At 35.1% G+C, this 17,500-nt stretch overlaps 1 protein-coding gene across 3 annotated transcripts in view; it reads right to left on the reverse strand.

The window, feature by feature from the left end:
* Positions 1–17,500, reverse strand: part of npffr2a (neuropeptide FF receptor 2a) — a 230,925-nt gene that overhangs the window by 9,124 nt on the left and 204,301 nt on the right. For all 3 annotated transcript variants that reach the window (XM_073950539.1, XM_005165326.6, NM_001105109.1), the window contains one exon: positions 9,912–10,011. In XM_073950539.1, the coding sequence (XP_073806640.1) occupies positions 9,912–10,011 (100 nt within the window). The remainder of the gene's footprint in view (positions 1–9,911; positions 10,012–17,500) is intronic.

Here is a 17,500-nt window from a genome sequence, read left to right on the forward strand (position 1 = left end):
CTAGAACTCACAGCTTCAGTTGTAACCCTTTTATGTAAAGCGCCTAGCAGGAATAACAGAATGACACTCTTAGTTCAAGATTTACAGAATCCAGTGAAACATTAAGATGCGACAATAAGAAAAGGTGATAAAGGATGATAATAGTCACTGCTTAAGGAAATTTATATTCAGTTCATTATTTAGTAGTCTGAACAGGTCAAAATGAGTGCCAGGCACACAGAGCCTTGATAATTTACATTTTATAAAGCTGATTTAAAGCTTGGTATCATCTGATTCCACTACAAATAGGTTTTCATTTTAAAGTTAATTAATATTAGCATAGCCTGATGATAATAAGTTGCCATACCATCCACATTAGCCATAAACCACATAGTCACTCATACAGTGATAATTATTAATGGTCCAATGCACTCAAACATGAACATTTCAGCATTCTGAATACTCCTGAAGTACAAACCATCCTAATGAATGGTTATATGAACACTAATGTAATGTTTTGGACATGCGATTCAGGGAATGCCACTCTTTAAAAGAAAAACGAATTACAAGTTACATAATAAGAATGCAACACAATTTAAAATCAAACAGCATTTAGAGATACTAATCATTTACAGCAATCCTTTTGGTGCTTTTAATTATTTCACAAGGTTATAAACATCTACAGAACAGATGAATAACAAAAAAATAAATAAATAAATAAGCATTTGAAATAATTCTGATGTCCTATCTGTATAACAGCATCTAAAGAAGTAATGGGTAGAATACAGCCAAAACTGCCCCCTGCAAAAAGTAAGTATACACTAATAAATGCTCAGAATGTCTGCCTTCTGGGCTCTTCGCTCCTTAAGCGATATATGGAAATTATTTCCAAGAATACCTTATTTGCAGCATACACATCCACCTCCACAAACCTGTTGCATTTGCATTCATTTCCTATGCCACACAAAATGTATATCTGCAAGCTGTGCCTGAAGCACTCCTACATCTATTGTTGTATTTTGAGTGGAGATTTTCCTTCTTTTTATAGTGCACCCACTTGTACCAAAGGCAAAAAGAAATACTGAAATGTAAAATTATAACTGCCTGTGCAACTGCCTTCTGGAACTTTTTATATTGAAAAGAATGTGTGAAAGCTGCTCATGAAGCTTTCATGTTCAAATAATCTAGTTTTGAGTTTTAAAAAACAAACCTAAAAAAAAGAGGCCATCAGGCTAACATGTATAGCCTAATAGGAACAGCTTGAATTTCTTATGCATCGTTTAGTAATGGCTATAGACTCTAAAAAAAAGGTTGCACTGCATTAATATGATGGTTATTTTCTGTAATTATTTTTACAAAAATGCATTGCATTTTTTAAACAATATTGAAACATTCTTTCATTAATTTTCATTCTGCTTTGTCACTGATTTATCAGAGGTCGCCACAGCAGAATGAACTACGAACTATTCCATGTTTTATGCTGTGGATGCTCTTCCAGCAGCGATGCTGTAGCATTGTATGTAGTGCTGTCGCCTCACAGCAAGAAGGTCGCTGGTTCGAGCCTCGGCTGGGTCAGTTGATGTTTCTGTGTGTGGAGTTTACATGTTCTCCCTGCATTTGCGTGGGTTTCCTCCGGGTGCTCCGTTTTCCCCTACAGTCCTTAGACATGTGGTGCAGGTGAATTGGGTAGGCTAAATTGTCCGTAGTGTATGAGTGTGAATGAGTGTGTGTGGATATTTCCCTGTAATGGGTTGCAGCTGGAAGGGCAAACTGCGTATAAAATTGCTTGAAAAGTTGGCGGTTCATTCCACTGTGGCGACCCCGGATTAATAAAGGGACTAAGCCGAAAAGAAAATGAATAAATAAATAAATGAATGCTCTTCCAGTAGCAAACTGGAAAACACCCATTCTCTCTCACACACACACACACACACAGACACACTGGCCAATTCTGTTTTTTTTCAGTTCACCTATAGCGCATGTCTTTGGACTCTGGGAGAAACCGGAGCACCTGGAGGAAACCCAAAAGAACACTGGGAGCACATGCAAACTTCACACAGAAATGCCAACTGGTACAGTCGAGGCTCGAACTAGCAATCTTCTTGCTGTGAGGCGACAGTGACACCAAAAACTAAATTATTGGCTTAACAACTGAGCCACCGTGCCAACCTCATAATAAAACATCTGTTCATTTATCATTATCCTTTTACTTTGAATTTTTTTGTGTACCTTGAAAGAAAGGGGGTCCACTTATAGGCAATTTGCTGCCTATACACTGTACTATTCAGTTTTTATAATGGGTTGATTCACTGATGATAACAAAAAAAATAAATAAATAAATAAATAAATAGGTTTTTAATTTTAATCTATGAAAGCTTGGCAGAATATTCACAGGAGATAAAAATTCGAGCTGTTCTAAAACCTACAATTTCATAAATTTCAAAGTCTCTCTTAAGTTATCCCAAGAGCGGTTGTGAGCATATTTAATAATTGATCAAAGTTAAAGACATTGGGCTCTTTTTTAATGATATAGGTGCAAAGTTTAAAGAGCAGGACGCTAAAACATTAAGGGCATGCCCAATCCACTTTTCTTATTTTAAAGATGGAAACGTTTTTGGCATTTTTTGGCACAGTGCATGGTCTGACAGGGTTGTGTTTAGTCTCTTAATGACCTATGGGTGTGTTTTGAGAATAAACCAATCAGAGTCTCATCTCCCTTTCCCTTTAAGAGCATTTGCTATTTACATGACAAACATTGCAGGTGAAAAAACTGAATGCTTCACTAGAAGGCAAACTGTTCCATCTGCAGAGCGAGGATAAAGAACGAGCCTCTTTCATTTGCCCTTTACTTTCACTTTTTCTTTCTCTTTTTCGTGGATAAGGAAACGATGTTGTATGCATAGACATGAGTTAGCCTACATAATTAATTTTGTTTGTTAAGCGCAAAGATTTGTTTCAAAACTATTTCTAAATTTATTTCCAGAAAACGACCAAATGAGCATTAATAACATGAGTTATATACAAACACACATGCTATACCCCATATGGTCCAATACCCGACATGTGGACAAATCTAAGCTTGTTTTTAATAAAAAAAATATAAACATGCATATAATAATATTACTACAAATAATAATAAAATTATACAAAAGCAAATTGTCTTGAAAAAACTTAAAAAAGCCCCCTGACACGAAGAAAGCATGTAGGCAGTGGTTTTTATATTTATGTAGAAGATAATATTTCTTGTAATTTTTTATTCCTCTAATTTTTTTTTAACTTAGATATTAGTGTATTGCTGTACATTCTGTGTATATTAAGCAATGTGTAAGCCAAGCGCACAACTAACATGCTCTGCGCTGGACTTTAGACCAGCTTTCAGCCAATATATTTTACAGTCTATTTTAGTTCTTCAAAATAGTGACGCACCAACAATGCACCTTAACACACCTCTTTTCTAGACCAGAACACCCATTAGTCCATAAAATGGCTCAAAAGGGTTTGCTATTTAAACAACAAAGCAGAAAACGAAAAAATTAGGTTTGCGTCGGTCTGAATATAGAAACACATTGGGGGAAATCAAGAAGTCTTGCGCCTTATTGCGCAGAGTGTATGATAGGGCCCATTAAGTTACCTCACAATTAATTCTGTTAATCTGGCATCTGGTGGTCATTTCCTCAGTTATCGGATAAAATTTGACTTCCTACGATTTCACTTACTTTAAAAGATGTTGTCCAGATAAAGTCCCAAGAGATGAGCCTTACTTACATGTCAAAAGAAGCTGTTAGTTCCGAATACAATTACTTTATCTTCACAATTTCTCTAACTGATTCAAGTCAAAGAAAAATGCTTGTTGCCCATGAAAGTCAAAAGCGCCAGTTCAACATTGCAGTTGTAAATGGTTGCCAGTTCAGAGCTGAACAGTGTAAGAAATGTATCTGCATTCATTCATTTTCCTATCTGCTTAGTCCCTTTATTAATCTGGGGTCACCACAGCGGAATGAACCGGCAACTTATCCAGCATGTTTTATGCAGCAGATCACCTTCAAGCTGCAACCCATCAGTGGGAAATATCCAAACATTCTCATTTCACACACACTACAGATAATTTAGCCTTCCCAATTCACCTATACCACATGATGTTTTTGGACTTGTGTGGGAAACCAGAGCACCTGGAGGAAACCCCCGAGAACATTGGGAGAACATGCAAACTCCACACAGAAATGCCAACTGGTCCAACCAAGGCTAGAACCAACAACTTTCTTGCTGTGAGACGATTGTGCCACCCACTTTGCCACTGTGCTTCCCCTCTGCATACATTATCTTGCCATTTAAAAACAATTTGGAGTGGTTATTTAATATAAAGGATTAAATTATTTAAAAAATGTTATTTGACCTTCATAGCTATCTGTATGGTTATCTTTATTGTTATCACATTAGTATGCACTTTTAATGGCCTTTATATACAGTACACACTATACATAACAGTCATAAAGGCAGCACGGTGGCACAGTGGGACGCACAATTGCCTCACAGCAAGAAGGTCGCTGGTTCGAGTCAGCCCAGCTGGGTCAGTTGGCATTTCTGTGTGGTTTCCTCCGGGTGCTCAGGTTTCCCCCACCAGTCCAAAAACATGGTGAATTGGGTGAGCTAGATTGTCCATAGTGTATTTGTGTGAATAAGTGTGTATGGATGTTTCCCAGTGATGGGTTGCAGCTGGAAGGGGATCTGCTGCGTAAAACATATGCTGGATAAGTTAGCGGTTCATTCTAGGGTAATACAATGACTAAGCCGAAAAGAAAATGAATGAATGAATGAATGAATGAACAGTCATAAAAATTGATTACGGATGCTCACCATGAAGGAATCATACAAACAGTGCTTAGAGTAAACCTGACAGTGTAAAACATGACCTTAGCTGACTACTTAACACGTAATTAAATGTGATTCCATGCGTAAAAATGTGAGTGTAGATCGGGGTTAATATAACACTCTGATTCACCGTCTGGTTGTGTTAGAAAGGAACAGATGCTCTACAGCAGTAACACACACCAGTACACACATACACACACACACACACACACACACACACACACACACACACACACACACACACACACACACACACACACACACACACACAGTCCAACAGTGATTGTTCTCATTTCACTGCTCCCCCCAAAGGCCCCATGTTGTGATGATATAACAATGACATCAGGTTGGTACAGAAGTCCAGCTGTCCAATCTAAAGGAGAACAGATCCATTCCAACAGCCTGCATATACTAATGGACTAAAAACAACACAGCAGAGTGCACATCCTTCCTACATCAGATTTATCAAATATCAAGCTGCTCTTATGATCTGTGTGCTATTACAGTGTGTGCCACTCTGCAGGTTCATTATTCAAGTGGTTCATTATCGGCAAACACATTACAACTATGCCAATTAATTTTACAAGCAATGGTCCTCATTCATAAAACACAAGGTAAATTTCCATGTCAATCCCTCATTATCTTTATTTTGATGTTGTTCTATGAATGAGATCACAACATGTCACTTTTAATGGTGGTTCTGAAGTGGTGGCTTTAACCCAGGTGGTTTTAGTAAACTTCAAAGCGGCTACAGGAAAGCGTAAAATGCCCCATTATGTGTTTTTAGATATTACCTTTCGTTGAGTGCACACACTGCAAACACAAAGCCTGCGAGCCAAAACCAGTCTACCACCTCATTTCATGTGTCCTGTGAGATAATTTCATTATACTGTGATCCTGTTATTCCCACATTTTCATGTAGACTGTGAAACACAAAATGTTTAGTGCTTCCAGTTCAGTTAGCACTTGCCCATAGTAACTATTCACACTGATCACACTTGGTGGTCAGAACTTGATGTGCTGAACTGGTAAATTTAAATATGCTTTCTCTGAAAGCATACATTCTGCCAGATGCAGATGCATCCAGTTGCCTGAAGTTTATTTTTCAGACTTACACGTAATGCGTATAAAGCCATTTAGAGTTTGTAAAATGGTATCTTCAGGAACATCAATATTCATTCATTCATGCATTCATTTTTTTTTTTTTTGGCTTAGTCCCTTTATCAATGCCAACTTATCCAGCATATGTTTTACGCAGTGGATGCACTTCCAGCTGCAACCCATCACTGGCAAACACCCATACACTCTCATTCACACACACATCCTGGACAATTTCATTAATTCATACATTTTTTTTTCGGCTTAGTCCCTTTATTTGGGGTCGCCACAGTGGAATGAACTGGCAACTTATCCAGCATATGTTTTACGCAGAGGATGCCCTTTCAGCCGCAATCCATCACTGGGAAACATCCATACACACTCAATTCACACACATTCACTATGGTCAATTTTAGCTTACCCAAATCACCTTTACCACATGTCTTTGGACTTGAAACCAGTGCCAGAGACCTTCTTGCTTTGAGGCGACATCGCTACCCACCATGCCACCGCACAGCCCAGCATCGATATTATACTCAAAATGATTCAGAAATAATTTAGTTTTTGGTGTCACTATATGTTGATGGTCCTCCATTAATTTCTTGAAAATTTATGTTGCAACAACATGCCAACTAACTCTCATTAGAGTATTAGCAGACTGTCTGCTTAAAACATCCGCTAACATTCTGCTCCACCAACAGACAATCAACCGACTATAGGAAACTTTGCAAGTACCTGTACATATCAACTTAAGCCCTGGTCAGGTCACAAGATTTCTATTGTCAGTCATGAAAGTCACTATGTCAGATTATGCGATTTTGTCTTGATACAATCTTGACTTGTTGTGGGTAACAAATATGCCAGACTACAGTACACGTTCCTTCACGATTAATCATCCCGTGATGTCGACAACATGCATTATTTCCCAAAGCAGTCATAAATGTTCCTGAAACAATATTTCTTATCTTTCCTTCATTCATTCATTTTCTTTTCAGCTTAGTCCCTTTATTAATCAGGGGTTGTCACAGCAGATTAATAAAGGGACCAAGCCAAAAAGAAAATAATTGAATGAATAATATCAGGTTTGACATGCTGTCCAGGGAGAGAACTCAGAGCTTGGAGATAACTGATCCCAGGGCTCCCACCTGGTCAAGGCATGTAAGGAGAGTCAGGGAGTTCTCAAGAGCTGAAGGGGAGATGGGGGGGATTATTCAAAAATTTAAGATGAGGGAGTATCGCTATAGTCAGGCTATTTATAATAAGTTTGGAATGATCAGATTGGCTTACTAATGATTATACACGAGAGACCAGCTGCAATCAATTGTGACACACTCAAAAAAAAAAAAAAACATTTTTTTTTACTCTTTCAAACTACTTGTTTAAAATGAGCTGAAACAACCCAATTCTTGAGATTTCGTTGGGACAACTTAATTTTTTATGTTTAATCCACATAAATTTGCTAAAAGTGTTAACTTATTAAACTTGTGTTGGAACAACATGAATGAATTGTGTGGAATAATTTAAATATCACAGATACTTTAAATCACATTTATAACGCTTGTCATGCACATGAAGCAAGTTTGAATTGAATTGAATTAAGAGAGTGAGAAAGAGAGAGGTGAAGGAATTGCATTTGATACCCCCCTAATGCATTGTGTTATGTAGCTATTTTCAAATGTGAAGGCATGCATAGTGTCAACAATCAAAGTGCATTATACTGTAAACTAAGTTATTGTCTCCCAAAAGAAATGTCAGTTTCTAAACTGCCTGAAACAAGACAGTTATATCATTCTTACTTCCTGCACAAACCCGTTTAGGATTGTAACATTTAATCATTATACCAGCCTATCGTGTATACTTGGCAAATGATGAACAATATCTGCTTTGACCCTAAAACGTTTGGTTCATGTTGTCAAAATGAGTGGAGAAGACAATGTTTTTGGTGCGGTGAAAACAAATCCCTTTTGCTTACACTTAGCAAGGGTTAGAACTCATTCTTGAACCAAAATGGTAAATACTGTTTTTGGGTTTCTCAGAAAAGATGGATTTAACAAATTCTTGAATAAACTAGGGCAGATACAATGAGACATGAGTGTCTTTTATTTTTGGATGGATGGATATAAAACTTACAAAAATCCCAATATAGACACTTACAAGGGTTCACACTTAGCTGTTGATTGATTATAAAGCGTGTTTGGCAAGCTGTCCCTTGAGAGAGCTCTGAGCTCATGAGATCCTCGAGCCCAGGGGTAACTCCCGTTTGCAGGGCGAGTTTGAGCTCAGGTAGGTCTCGAGAACTCCCCTGTTTGTTAATAGTGAGTGCAAATTATAAATAACTACGGAGAAAAATATTGATGATTAATCGCACGTCTATGGTGATGCTTTGGTTTGGTCAATTGATTTATGTTACATGTTTTTTGGCCTGTGAGAGGAAACCGGAGAGCCCGGGGAAAATCCATGCAAACACAGGGAGAACAAGTCAACTCAGCACAGAAATGTCAACTTGTCACTAATGTCAACGGAGAGAAGATTTTTTCAACACATTTCCAAGCATAATAATTTTCATAACTCATTTCTAATTACTGATTTATTTTATCTTTGCCATGATGACAGTAAATAATCTTTTACAAGATATTTTTCAAGACACTTCTATACAGCTTAAAGTGACATTTAAAGGCTTAACTAAGTTAATTAGGTTAACTAGGCAAGCTTTTAGAAAACTATGGTTTGTTTTGTAGACTATCGAAAATAACAATTTAGCTTAAAGGGGCTAATAATTTTGTCCTAAAATGGTGTTTACAAAAATTAAAAACTGCCTTGATTCTTGTCAAAATAAAATATATAATTCTTTCTCTTGGAAAAAAAAAATACTATCAGACATGCTGTGAAAATTTCCTTGCCCTGTTAATCATCATTGGAAAAAATTCAAAAGGGGGCTATATATATATATATATATATATATATATATATATATATATATATATATATATATATATATATATATATATATATATATATATATATAGCAAACCATCATTATACAATAACTTGCCTAATTACCCTAACCTGTCTAGTTTACCTAATTAACCTAATTAACCTAGTTATGCTTTTAAAATGTCACTTTAAGCTGTATAGAAATTAAGTCTGGTCTGGTTCCTCTCAAGAATTTTCTTCACTTTCCTATCGGTGAAGTTTTTTTCCCTCTCCGCTGTTGCTCTGGCTTGCATGGTTCAGGATCGGTAGAGCTACACATTGATGAATTTGCTCTTCAGTGTTTGGACTCTCAGTAATGATTTAAACCACACTGAACTGAGCTAAGCTGAACTGAACTTAAACACAAAAAACTAACTACCCTGATCCAGTTACTATGACCATTTATGTGAAGCTGCTTTGACACAATCTACATTGTAAAAGCGCTATACAAATAAAGCTGAATTGAATTGAAAGTATTGGATCAGGTTTCGGTATTGGTAGATACTCGAAATCAAATGACTCGGACTCAAGGGCAAATAAAAATAAAAAAAAAAGCCGTACATCCGTACATCCCTACTTTAAAGTTAAATACCTTATTAGAAATATATCTAAAAATAGTTTAACAATAAATTGCACATAAAACAAAAATCCGTATTAATATGTTGATAAAAAAGTTCCTATATAACAAGGAATAAAAATATATATAACAATACTCACTGTTTAAGTTAATTAAAACAAGCAGCTTTGTCATGATAACAGCAGAAATACCTTAACCTTTATATGCCGGGCTTTGAATATTGTGATGGATAATGAGGCTGGAGCCTTTTAAGTCACAAAGGTTGAAAAAGCACTGTCTTAAATATTCAAGACCAAATGCTGTTTAAATATTTTTTTGAAATTGAAATAACTGTCATTCTACACCTACTAATCTTTTGAAAGTGCATCATTACTGCCTTGAGCTGAGGGACAAGGTGATATTAACATGACATTACCTGTCAACCGCTATGGCAACCAAGGTGAAAACAGAGGCTGAGACTGAAATGCCCTGCACCATGCCGCTCATTTTGCATACCATGCTTCCGAATGGCCAACCTGGGCAGAAGAGAAAGATCACATATTGAGAGATGATCCCGACAAAGTGATACAGGCAAATGCACACTAATTGGATGACATTAATGTCTGTTAAAATTGACTGCAGAAGAGTGTCCCATTATGCATGAGCTGTTGAACTTGCATAGTATTCACAATGATGTAGTACATCATGCTGAGTGTCATTTAGCAAACATCTTACACACAGCGAGTCACACATTGAGCTGGTGCAGTAAATGTCATACCATGTTTATTGCATTTTGCATGCATGTTGGCAAAATTGCATATTATATATGGCCACCATGAAGGGAAAAAAATATATATTTATATGGTGTACACAATTTTTTTTATTATTATTATCAGATGAACACTGATAGTGTAATTTTAAATTTGATTCACCAGGAGTTAACACATGTCCTGAACACAAACAAAATATAAGACACGTCTTGAACAAAATTACTTTTATTAATATTTTAGTAGTTATGAAATAATATATAGAACAATAAGTCTGTAAAATAACAGAAAATGTACCGCCAGATTTAAGTTTTTTTTACCGTTGTTTACAACACTAACCATGTTTTAATATTTCCTTATTTCACTCTTACCAACTGCTGTTTACATGATGCGAGTTTCCTGTTACTTGATGACCTGACCTGAGGCTCACTGCTCAGGGGTGCATTTCTAAAAACCATCGATAGTTGATTTGTTGTTTTCCAAATCCATCGTACCAACAGACATTCACAAACTGCGTCGCAAACTTGGATGCATGCAACTACACCTTTGGAGTTGTAGTTAGAAACATAGTTTCTGGTTGTGTTCTCCTCCCAGTTATCCCCCTATGCCCTATTCATTTAAAACATTACAAACATATCAACTTGGAATTATTTTTTTTAAAGTCATCACTCTTAGGTGTAATATGCTTTCAAAGTATTTTTACAGTTCAGTTTTAGCGATCTTCATATTGACAATTGTATCCCCTAGTGCACTTTGAAAACATTGATGTCATTTTGAACAAAGCCATGGCTCATGACGAAAGCTATAGGTGACCTTTTATTTAAAAGCGGAATTTTTGGTGCGTCTCCAAAGCTTGTGAAAACAAAAAACATAGCATACTTTACTGCTTTTAATTTATAGTTGGTTATTTCTAGTTGGTTAATTTATCAGTGTTCATTATCATTAATTTTACTAATATTATTATTATTAAAGTAGAATTTTCTTCATTTTGTACTAAATAATAAAAATTAAACTTCATTTCTTAATTAATAGCCTTATTGTTTATTTATTAATTTGTTGATATGATTTATATATGATATTAGAATACGTGTTATCTTTTGTAAGTAATTTTATGTTTTAGAATAGAATATATAATTTTCAAATAATATTTGTAAAGGAAGCATAGGCCCTATGTGTACCATTTATTTAAATTAATATGGAAAACGAATGCATGCTTTTACCAAAACTAATATTCAATTTTTCTTTTTTTCTTTTTTTTTTTTTAATTCTGTTTGTGTGTAAGAATTTTAAAGAAATATTGGGGTTGTTCTCTAAAAGAGTTGTTACTCCACCCCGTTTAGAGCATCTTTATAGGTTTTAAGTTATAACTAATGTGGTTCAAACGTTGGATCTGCAACAGAGAAACTACGGGTTTTGGGAAACACTCGTCAGTACATCGTTTTTCGATGCATCGCACTATGATAGTTCAGCAGTGAGTTACTGTAAGTCTTTGTTTGGGAAAGCACCCCAGTTTGTGATTAGCTGGCTGTTGCCAAGCATCCAGCAGCAACAAAGAAATACTGCATCTCACTGAACAATGTTAGAACTGCAATGCAGGGTTGACAACACGAATGCAAATTTACCTAGGGTTAAAAGTGGCATTTAGAATATATATAACCCCGGGCTAAGCACAGTATGAAATGCTCCAAAGCTTGTTTACCACAGAAAGAGACGAAAAACAAGAAATAAGATTATGCAGTATATTAAGCCACTTTTCCACTATCATACAGAACTATTCTAGGAACAGTTCGGTGTGGTTACAGTTGTTTCCACTGAGCCTGGAATAGTAATGTACAACTAGAACCTAAAGTTCGTTGACGAACTTTGATGTTGGCTTGAGAAAGCCAACGTGACTGCGCCGGGGACTCAAAGGCAGTTGGCAGGAAGCACAGCGGTTGAGAAGTGGTTGCTAGGCGGTTGCTAAGATGTTGCTAAGGCATTCCTAGGTAGTTGCTAGGGTGTTCTGAGTGGTTTCTAGGCTGTTGCTAGGGTCCACTGGACTGTTAATCGGAAGGCCTCATTTACATTTTTGATCAAATCGAGAGAGAGAGAGAGAGAGAGAGAGAACTGATTTGTTCAGGTTGTTTAATGCAGATCACTATAGTATAGTTAGTATTTATAGTATATATTATAATCTGAACAAAATTACATTATAATAAATATCATATAAAGAAAAATATTAAATTAAAATACTGATGAAACAATAGCACATACATTTAGTTAATTTGTCTTTTATTTAATCAGTCTTATCAGTTTTGCAGTTAATAAAGAGTACAGTCAATTTACAGTAATTTGCAGCGTTATATATATAGTTATAGTTATATACAGTTTACAGGAAGAAAATTGCATTAAATACAATATTAGGCCATCTTCATCACGTGGTTAATTCTGACCAATGACGTTGTTTCACCCCACTGGCCACTAACACAATGTTATAATCGTAATATTTAATTGTCATCACCTGGGTGATTTTTTTTTTTTTTGGTACAGCATAGACCAAAAGCTTGACTTTCATTGTCATTATCACAAGTAGAGGAGAAGGCTTTTTTGCGGTACAGAATATTCTGTTTTGAAAGAAATATCTGAAGTAAACTTATGTTTTTGCCAACATAAAAGGGGGATAAAAAATAATCCTTATAACCCTAACCATAAATGTGTGTGTGTGTATGTATATATATATATATATATATATATATATATATATATATATATATATATATATATATACACACACACACACACACACACACATATATATATATATATATATATATATATATATATATATATATATATATATATATATATATACACTGTTGAAGTCAGAATTATTAACCCCCAGTTGATTTTTTTTCCCCTTTTTTAAATATTTCCCAAATGGTGTTTAACAGAGCAAGGAAATTTTCACAGAATGTCTGATAATATTTTTCTTCTTGAGAAAGTCTTATTTGTTTTATTTCGGCTAGAATAAAAGCAGTTATTAATTATTTAAAAACCGTTTTTGGGACACAATTATTATCCCCTTTAAGATATATATTTTTTTGATAATCTACAGAACAAACCATCGTTATAAAATAACTTGCCTAATTACCCTAACCTGCCTAGTTACCCTTATTAACCTAGTTAAGGCTTTAAATGTGACTTTAAGCTGTATAGAAGTGTCTTGAAAAATATCAAGTCAAACATTATTTAATGTCATCATGGCAAAGATAAAATAAATCAGTAATTAGAAATAGGTTTTTAAAACTATTATGCTTAGAAATGTGCTGAAACAATCTTCCCTCCATTAAACAGAAATTGGGGAAAAAATAAACAGGGGAGCTAATAATTCTGACATCAACTGTATGAATATATATATATATATATATATATATATATATATATATATATATATATATATATATATATATATATATATACAGGGCTCGAAATTAACTTTTTTACTTGGTAGCACCGGTGCTCCCAACTTCAAATATTCAGGGGCACCAAAATAAATTTAGGAGCACCAGAAAAAATTTAGGAGCACCCACCAAAAATGAATGAGCACCGCTGCAAATTGCTTTTTAAGGGATTTATTGTATTTTAAAACAACATCAATAGGACTGACAAAAACCAGAAACAACTATCTAACTAATGCTGCGAAGACATTGATATTTGTGTGCAATAATTCTAAAATGAATGTCTAATAATTAGGCCATAGAATATTAGTGATGATGAAAATGACAATAATAGTAACAATGAATTCCATTTCTCATTATGATACTGCCTTGAATGTGCATGAATGTAGGTTATCTGCTATAAAATGTCTGTTACTTTATATAAAATAATTGTATAGTTTGCATCAAACAAAAATGAAGCATTGCAGTAAGAAATATTGATTTTGTACTGCTGTTTTTATATGCATGTCAATTTAATAAATAATATTTCTGCCATAAAACAAACAAAAGATTATAATAAATAATTCAATTCAATGATGAAAGCTGCAAAGCAGTCATCAGTAAATAAATAAAAAAATAATATACACCTCAAAAAAGAATAGACAAAAGAAAGAAAGTAAAGTCTCACTTCTATCACTCTTTAAAAGTTTTGGTTTCAGTTTGTGTCAATTTAAAGGTTCAGTCTGAGATGATCTTCATTTTTCTGTGTTTGTGGAAAAGCTGGCGAGTCAGCCGACCCAATTTATGAGCAGGGCAGGCAGAGCATTCTTGCACTAACCATCGGCGCAATACTGGTCTTTGTTATGAGCCGCAGTTTCAGTGATCTCAGCTGGTGGATCATTATTCACCACGTGACGTGTCACGATCTCTCTCATCTACACCTCAATTTTAGGTGGGGTTTGCAAACCTGTGTGCTTTAAGTTTTTACTCTTCAGCCGTTTGCATTTCCCGTGGTCAAAAGCTCCTTCCCTGTCATCTGACAGCGGAATACCTTGAGTGATTGACAGCTAATATGAACCAATATAGCGGCAGGGAAGAGCGATTCAGCACGTTTTTACAAAAAATCAAAACAGGTCGCACTACAACCATTATCAGCAGTTGCACTAATGCGCCCAAATATGTTATGAGGTCGCATAGATTAATTTTCAGGCGCATATGCGACCAAAATGGTCGCAATTTCAGCTTCAAATGTTGTAACAAGCACGTCTGAAATGAGCCCGAATTTCTGTAGATTCAAAACAGTCAGTCCGGATATCCCCGCCTCTTAAAGGGCCAGTACTAAATTACAAAGGGCTCAAAAATAGTCTTCTGGCGCCATCTCGTGGACACTCTGACACGCTTTGAGTCTGAATTTTACAAATTTAATATAAAAAAAATATTTATAGGAAAACTGTTATTTATAATTACACCAAATAAATATGACACTTATCAGTAATTTCAAACACATCTTTTGGCCAAATTTGAGGATTGTATACTTTTTTATATGCCCCAAATACTCTATACAATTTTTTAATTAAAACATTTTTAATTCAAAAACTACAAATCTTATCAGGATGAGGACATACAGCAACCATCTCATGAGCAGTAGGCAGCTTTTGACCAAATTTGGGGCTTGTAGCATCTAAGCCCTGGGAGGAGAAGCGATTGCTTTTTTTTGGTCAGAAGCCGGAATAATAATAATAATAATAATAAGAATAAGTTTAAGTAGCATTACAGTATGTTGGCTTTCTCAAGCCAACATAATTACAAACTGTTCTTGGCCCGTAATTCTTGGCACGTTTAGACAAAGTGCTGAACTGTGCTAATAGATTCTGTGTGTTGACGTGTCAGCTTTGTTATCAAGCTGCCACAATTGGCAATTACATTGTTTCGCTCTATACTTTTTAACAAACAACAGACCATTTCTCAATGTATGTGTTTTTAATACTATATTTTAATGTGGTATAGCTGAACAACTAAACTTTATTTTAATAGTATCTTATATTTCTATTTATTTATTTTATTATTAATATTATTTTGGTCACACTTTACAATAAGGTTCATTAGTTAATGTTAATTAATGCATTTACTAACATGAACAAACAATAAACAATACATCTGTAAATGAGATCTTGATCTTAATGGGGTTTTTATCTGGTTAAATAAAGAAACATTTATTTTAATGGAAGCTCGCTAGTCAGTCAAGTAAACAACAACACCACATTTAAAGACCCAATGAACTGGAAGCTGCTCTCGTTATATTTTTTCATATTGTGACACAGTTCCTAAAGAAACTGAATTTTAAATAAACAGAAAGTGGTCGACGTTTGTGTTTTTTGTACCGTGGGTTGAATAAATGTAAAAAAAAAGTTTTAGAGGAGTTATTACAACCTAATGCCGAGTTCAGACTACATGATTTTAGCCCTGATTTTGACTCTCAGACAGGTTCGCAGACAGGTTCGCGGTGCCCGTTCACGCGAGTGACAATCACACAGTATTAACTATGAAAGACGCGATCTGAGAGAATCACCGATGAGTCACCGATGCCCGTGAGATATTTGGCATGCTAAATATCTGGGTCTGTCGGCGATTCAAATCATGCTGTGTGAAATGAGTTTTGACTGAAAATAAATTACCTACAGCCAATGACAGACCCACTAGTATGGGTACCTGCAGGACAGCGGGAGGCTGGGGGAGAAGTTAAAAGCGTTAATTTTCCGTTTATTTGGACCCAAGAAATGAAGGAAAAACTAGTGTAAATTTGGCAGGAGCACCCGTGTGTGTTTGACGTATTATGTAAGCAATATTACAACAGGGTCAAAAAAGAAAAAAGTTGAGGAGAAATTGTTAATTATCTTCAAATCCAGGTGAGCAAATGTGTACATTTTCTACCCCATTAAAGGCTTCTTTCTCATTATGTAGTTCATAACAAAATATATACTACGTGTTTTGGGTTGTGAGACGTATTTTGGACAAAGTTATCAGCTATTCTCCTTTTGAAAAATCATGCTGTGTGAAATTCCCTGTCGCCAATCCATCTTGCAGTGTAATCAAAGCAGCGACAAAACACTAGCCCAGAAAGTCATGCAGTGTGAATCTGTGACACGATTATTTTGAAAATCATGCAGTCTGAACTCAGCATAACAGACTCCTCCTGCTCATAATTTCTGTTTGTTGTCAAAAGTGACAGTTGAACCAGCATGTTTAAGTATGTTATCCATGTCCATTATCTCAAAATAGCATATTCTGATAATTTAACTGAAAACAAACATAAAGTGCATTTTTAGATTTCATTTAAAGATTAGAAGGGCAAACAAAAATGTATGAAATGTTTGTTCTGCGAAGGAAACATTTGCGCTTGTTAGCCAAGTCAGTCATATGCAACATTAATTTGGCTGATCTTAATAGTGAGTGATTGGAGTTTCTAATTAAAAAAATTAGAAATATTTCTGTAGCAAAAAAAAAAAAACATCAATCCACTTCATAAGACAAGTGTTGGCATATAGGTTAGTTTACAATGGATTTATGTGCTTTTGGAAGCTTCAAAATAAAAGCAACCATCTAACATCATTATATAGCCTAGAAGCCAGGATAAAATTTAAAACTATTTCGACTGGGTTTGTTTGTCAAAAAAAAACATACATAGAGGATGGCTTGAGGATCAGTAAATTATGGGTGAATTTTTGTTTTTGTCTAATCTATTCCTTTAATGTTACTGAAAATTAGTTGAGTGTATTTGGCCAGTTGCTTTTAAATCCCAATCAAAGGTTATCTAAAGTTTAATCATTACACTACTCTTACCC

This window comes from Danio rerio, chromosome 5, assembly GCF_049306965.1.
Source record: "Danio rerio strain Tuebingen ecotype United States chromosome 5, GRCz12tu, whole genome shotgun sequence".
NCBI classification, from domain to species: Eukaryota; Metazoa; Chordata; class Actinopteri; order Cypriniformes; family Danionidae; genus Danio; species Danio rerio.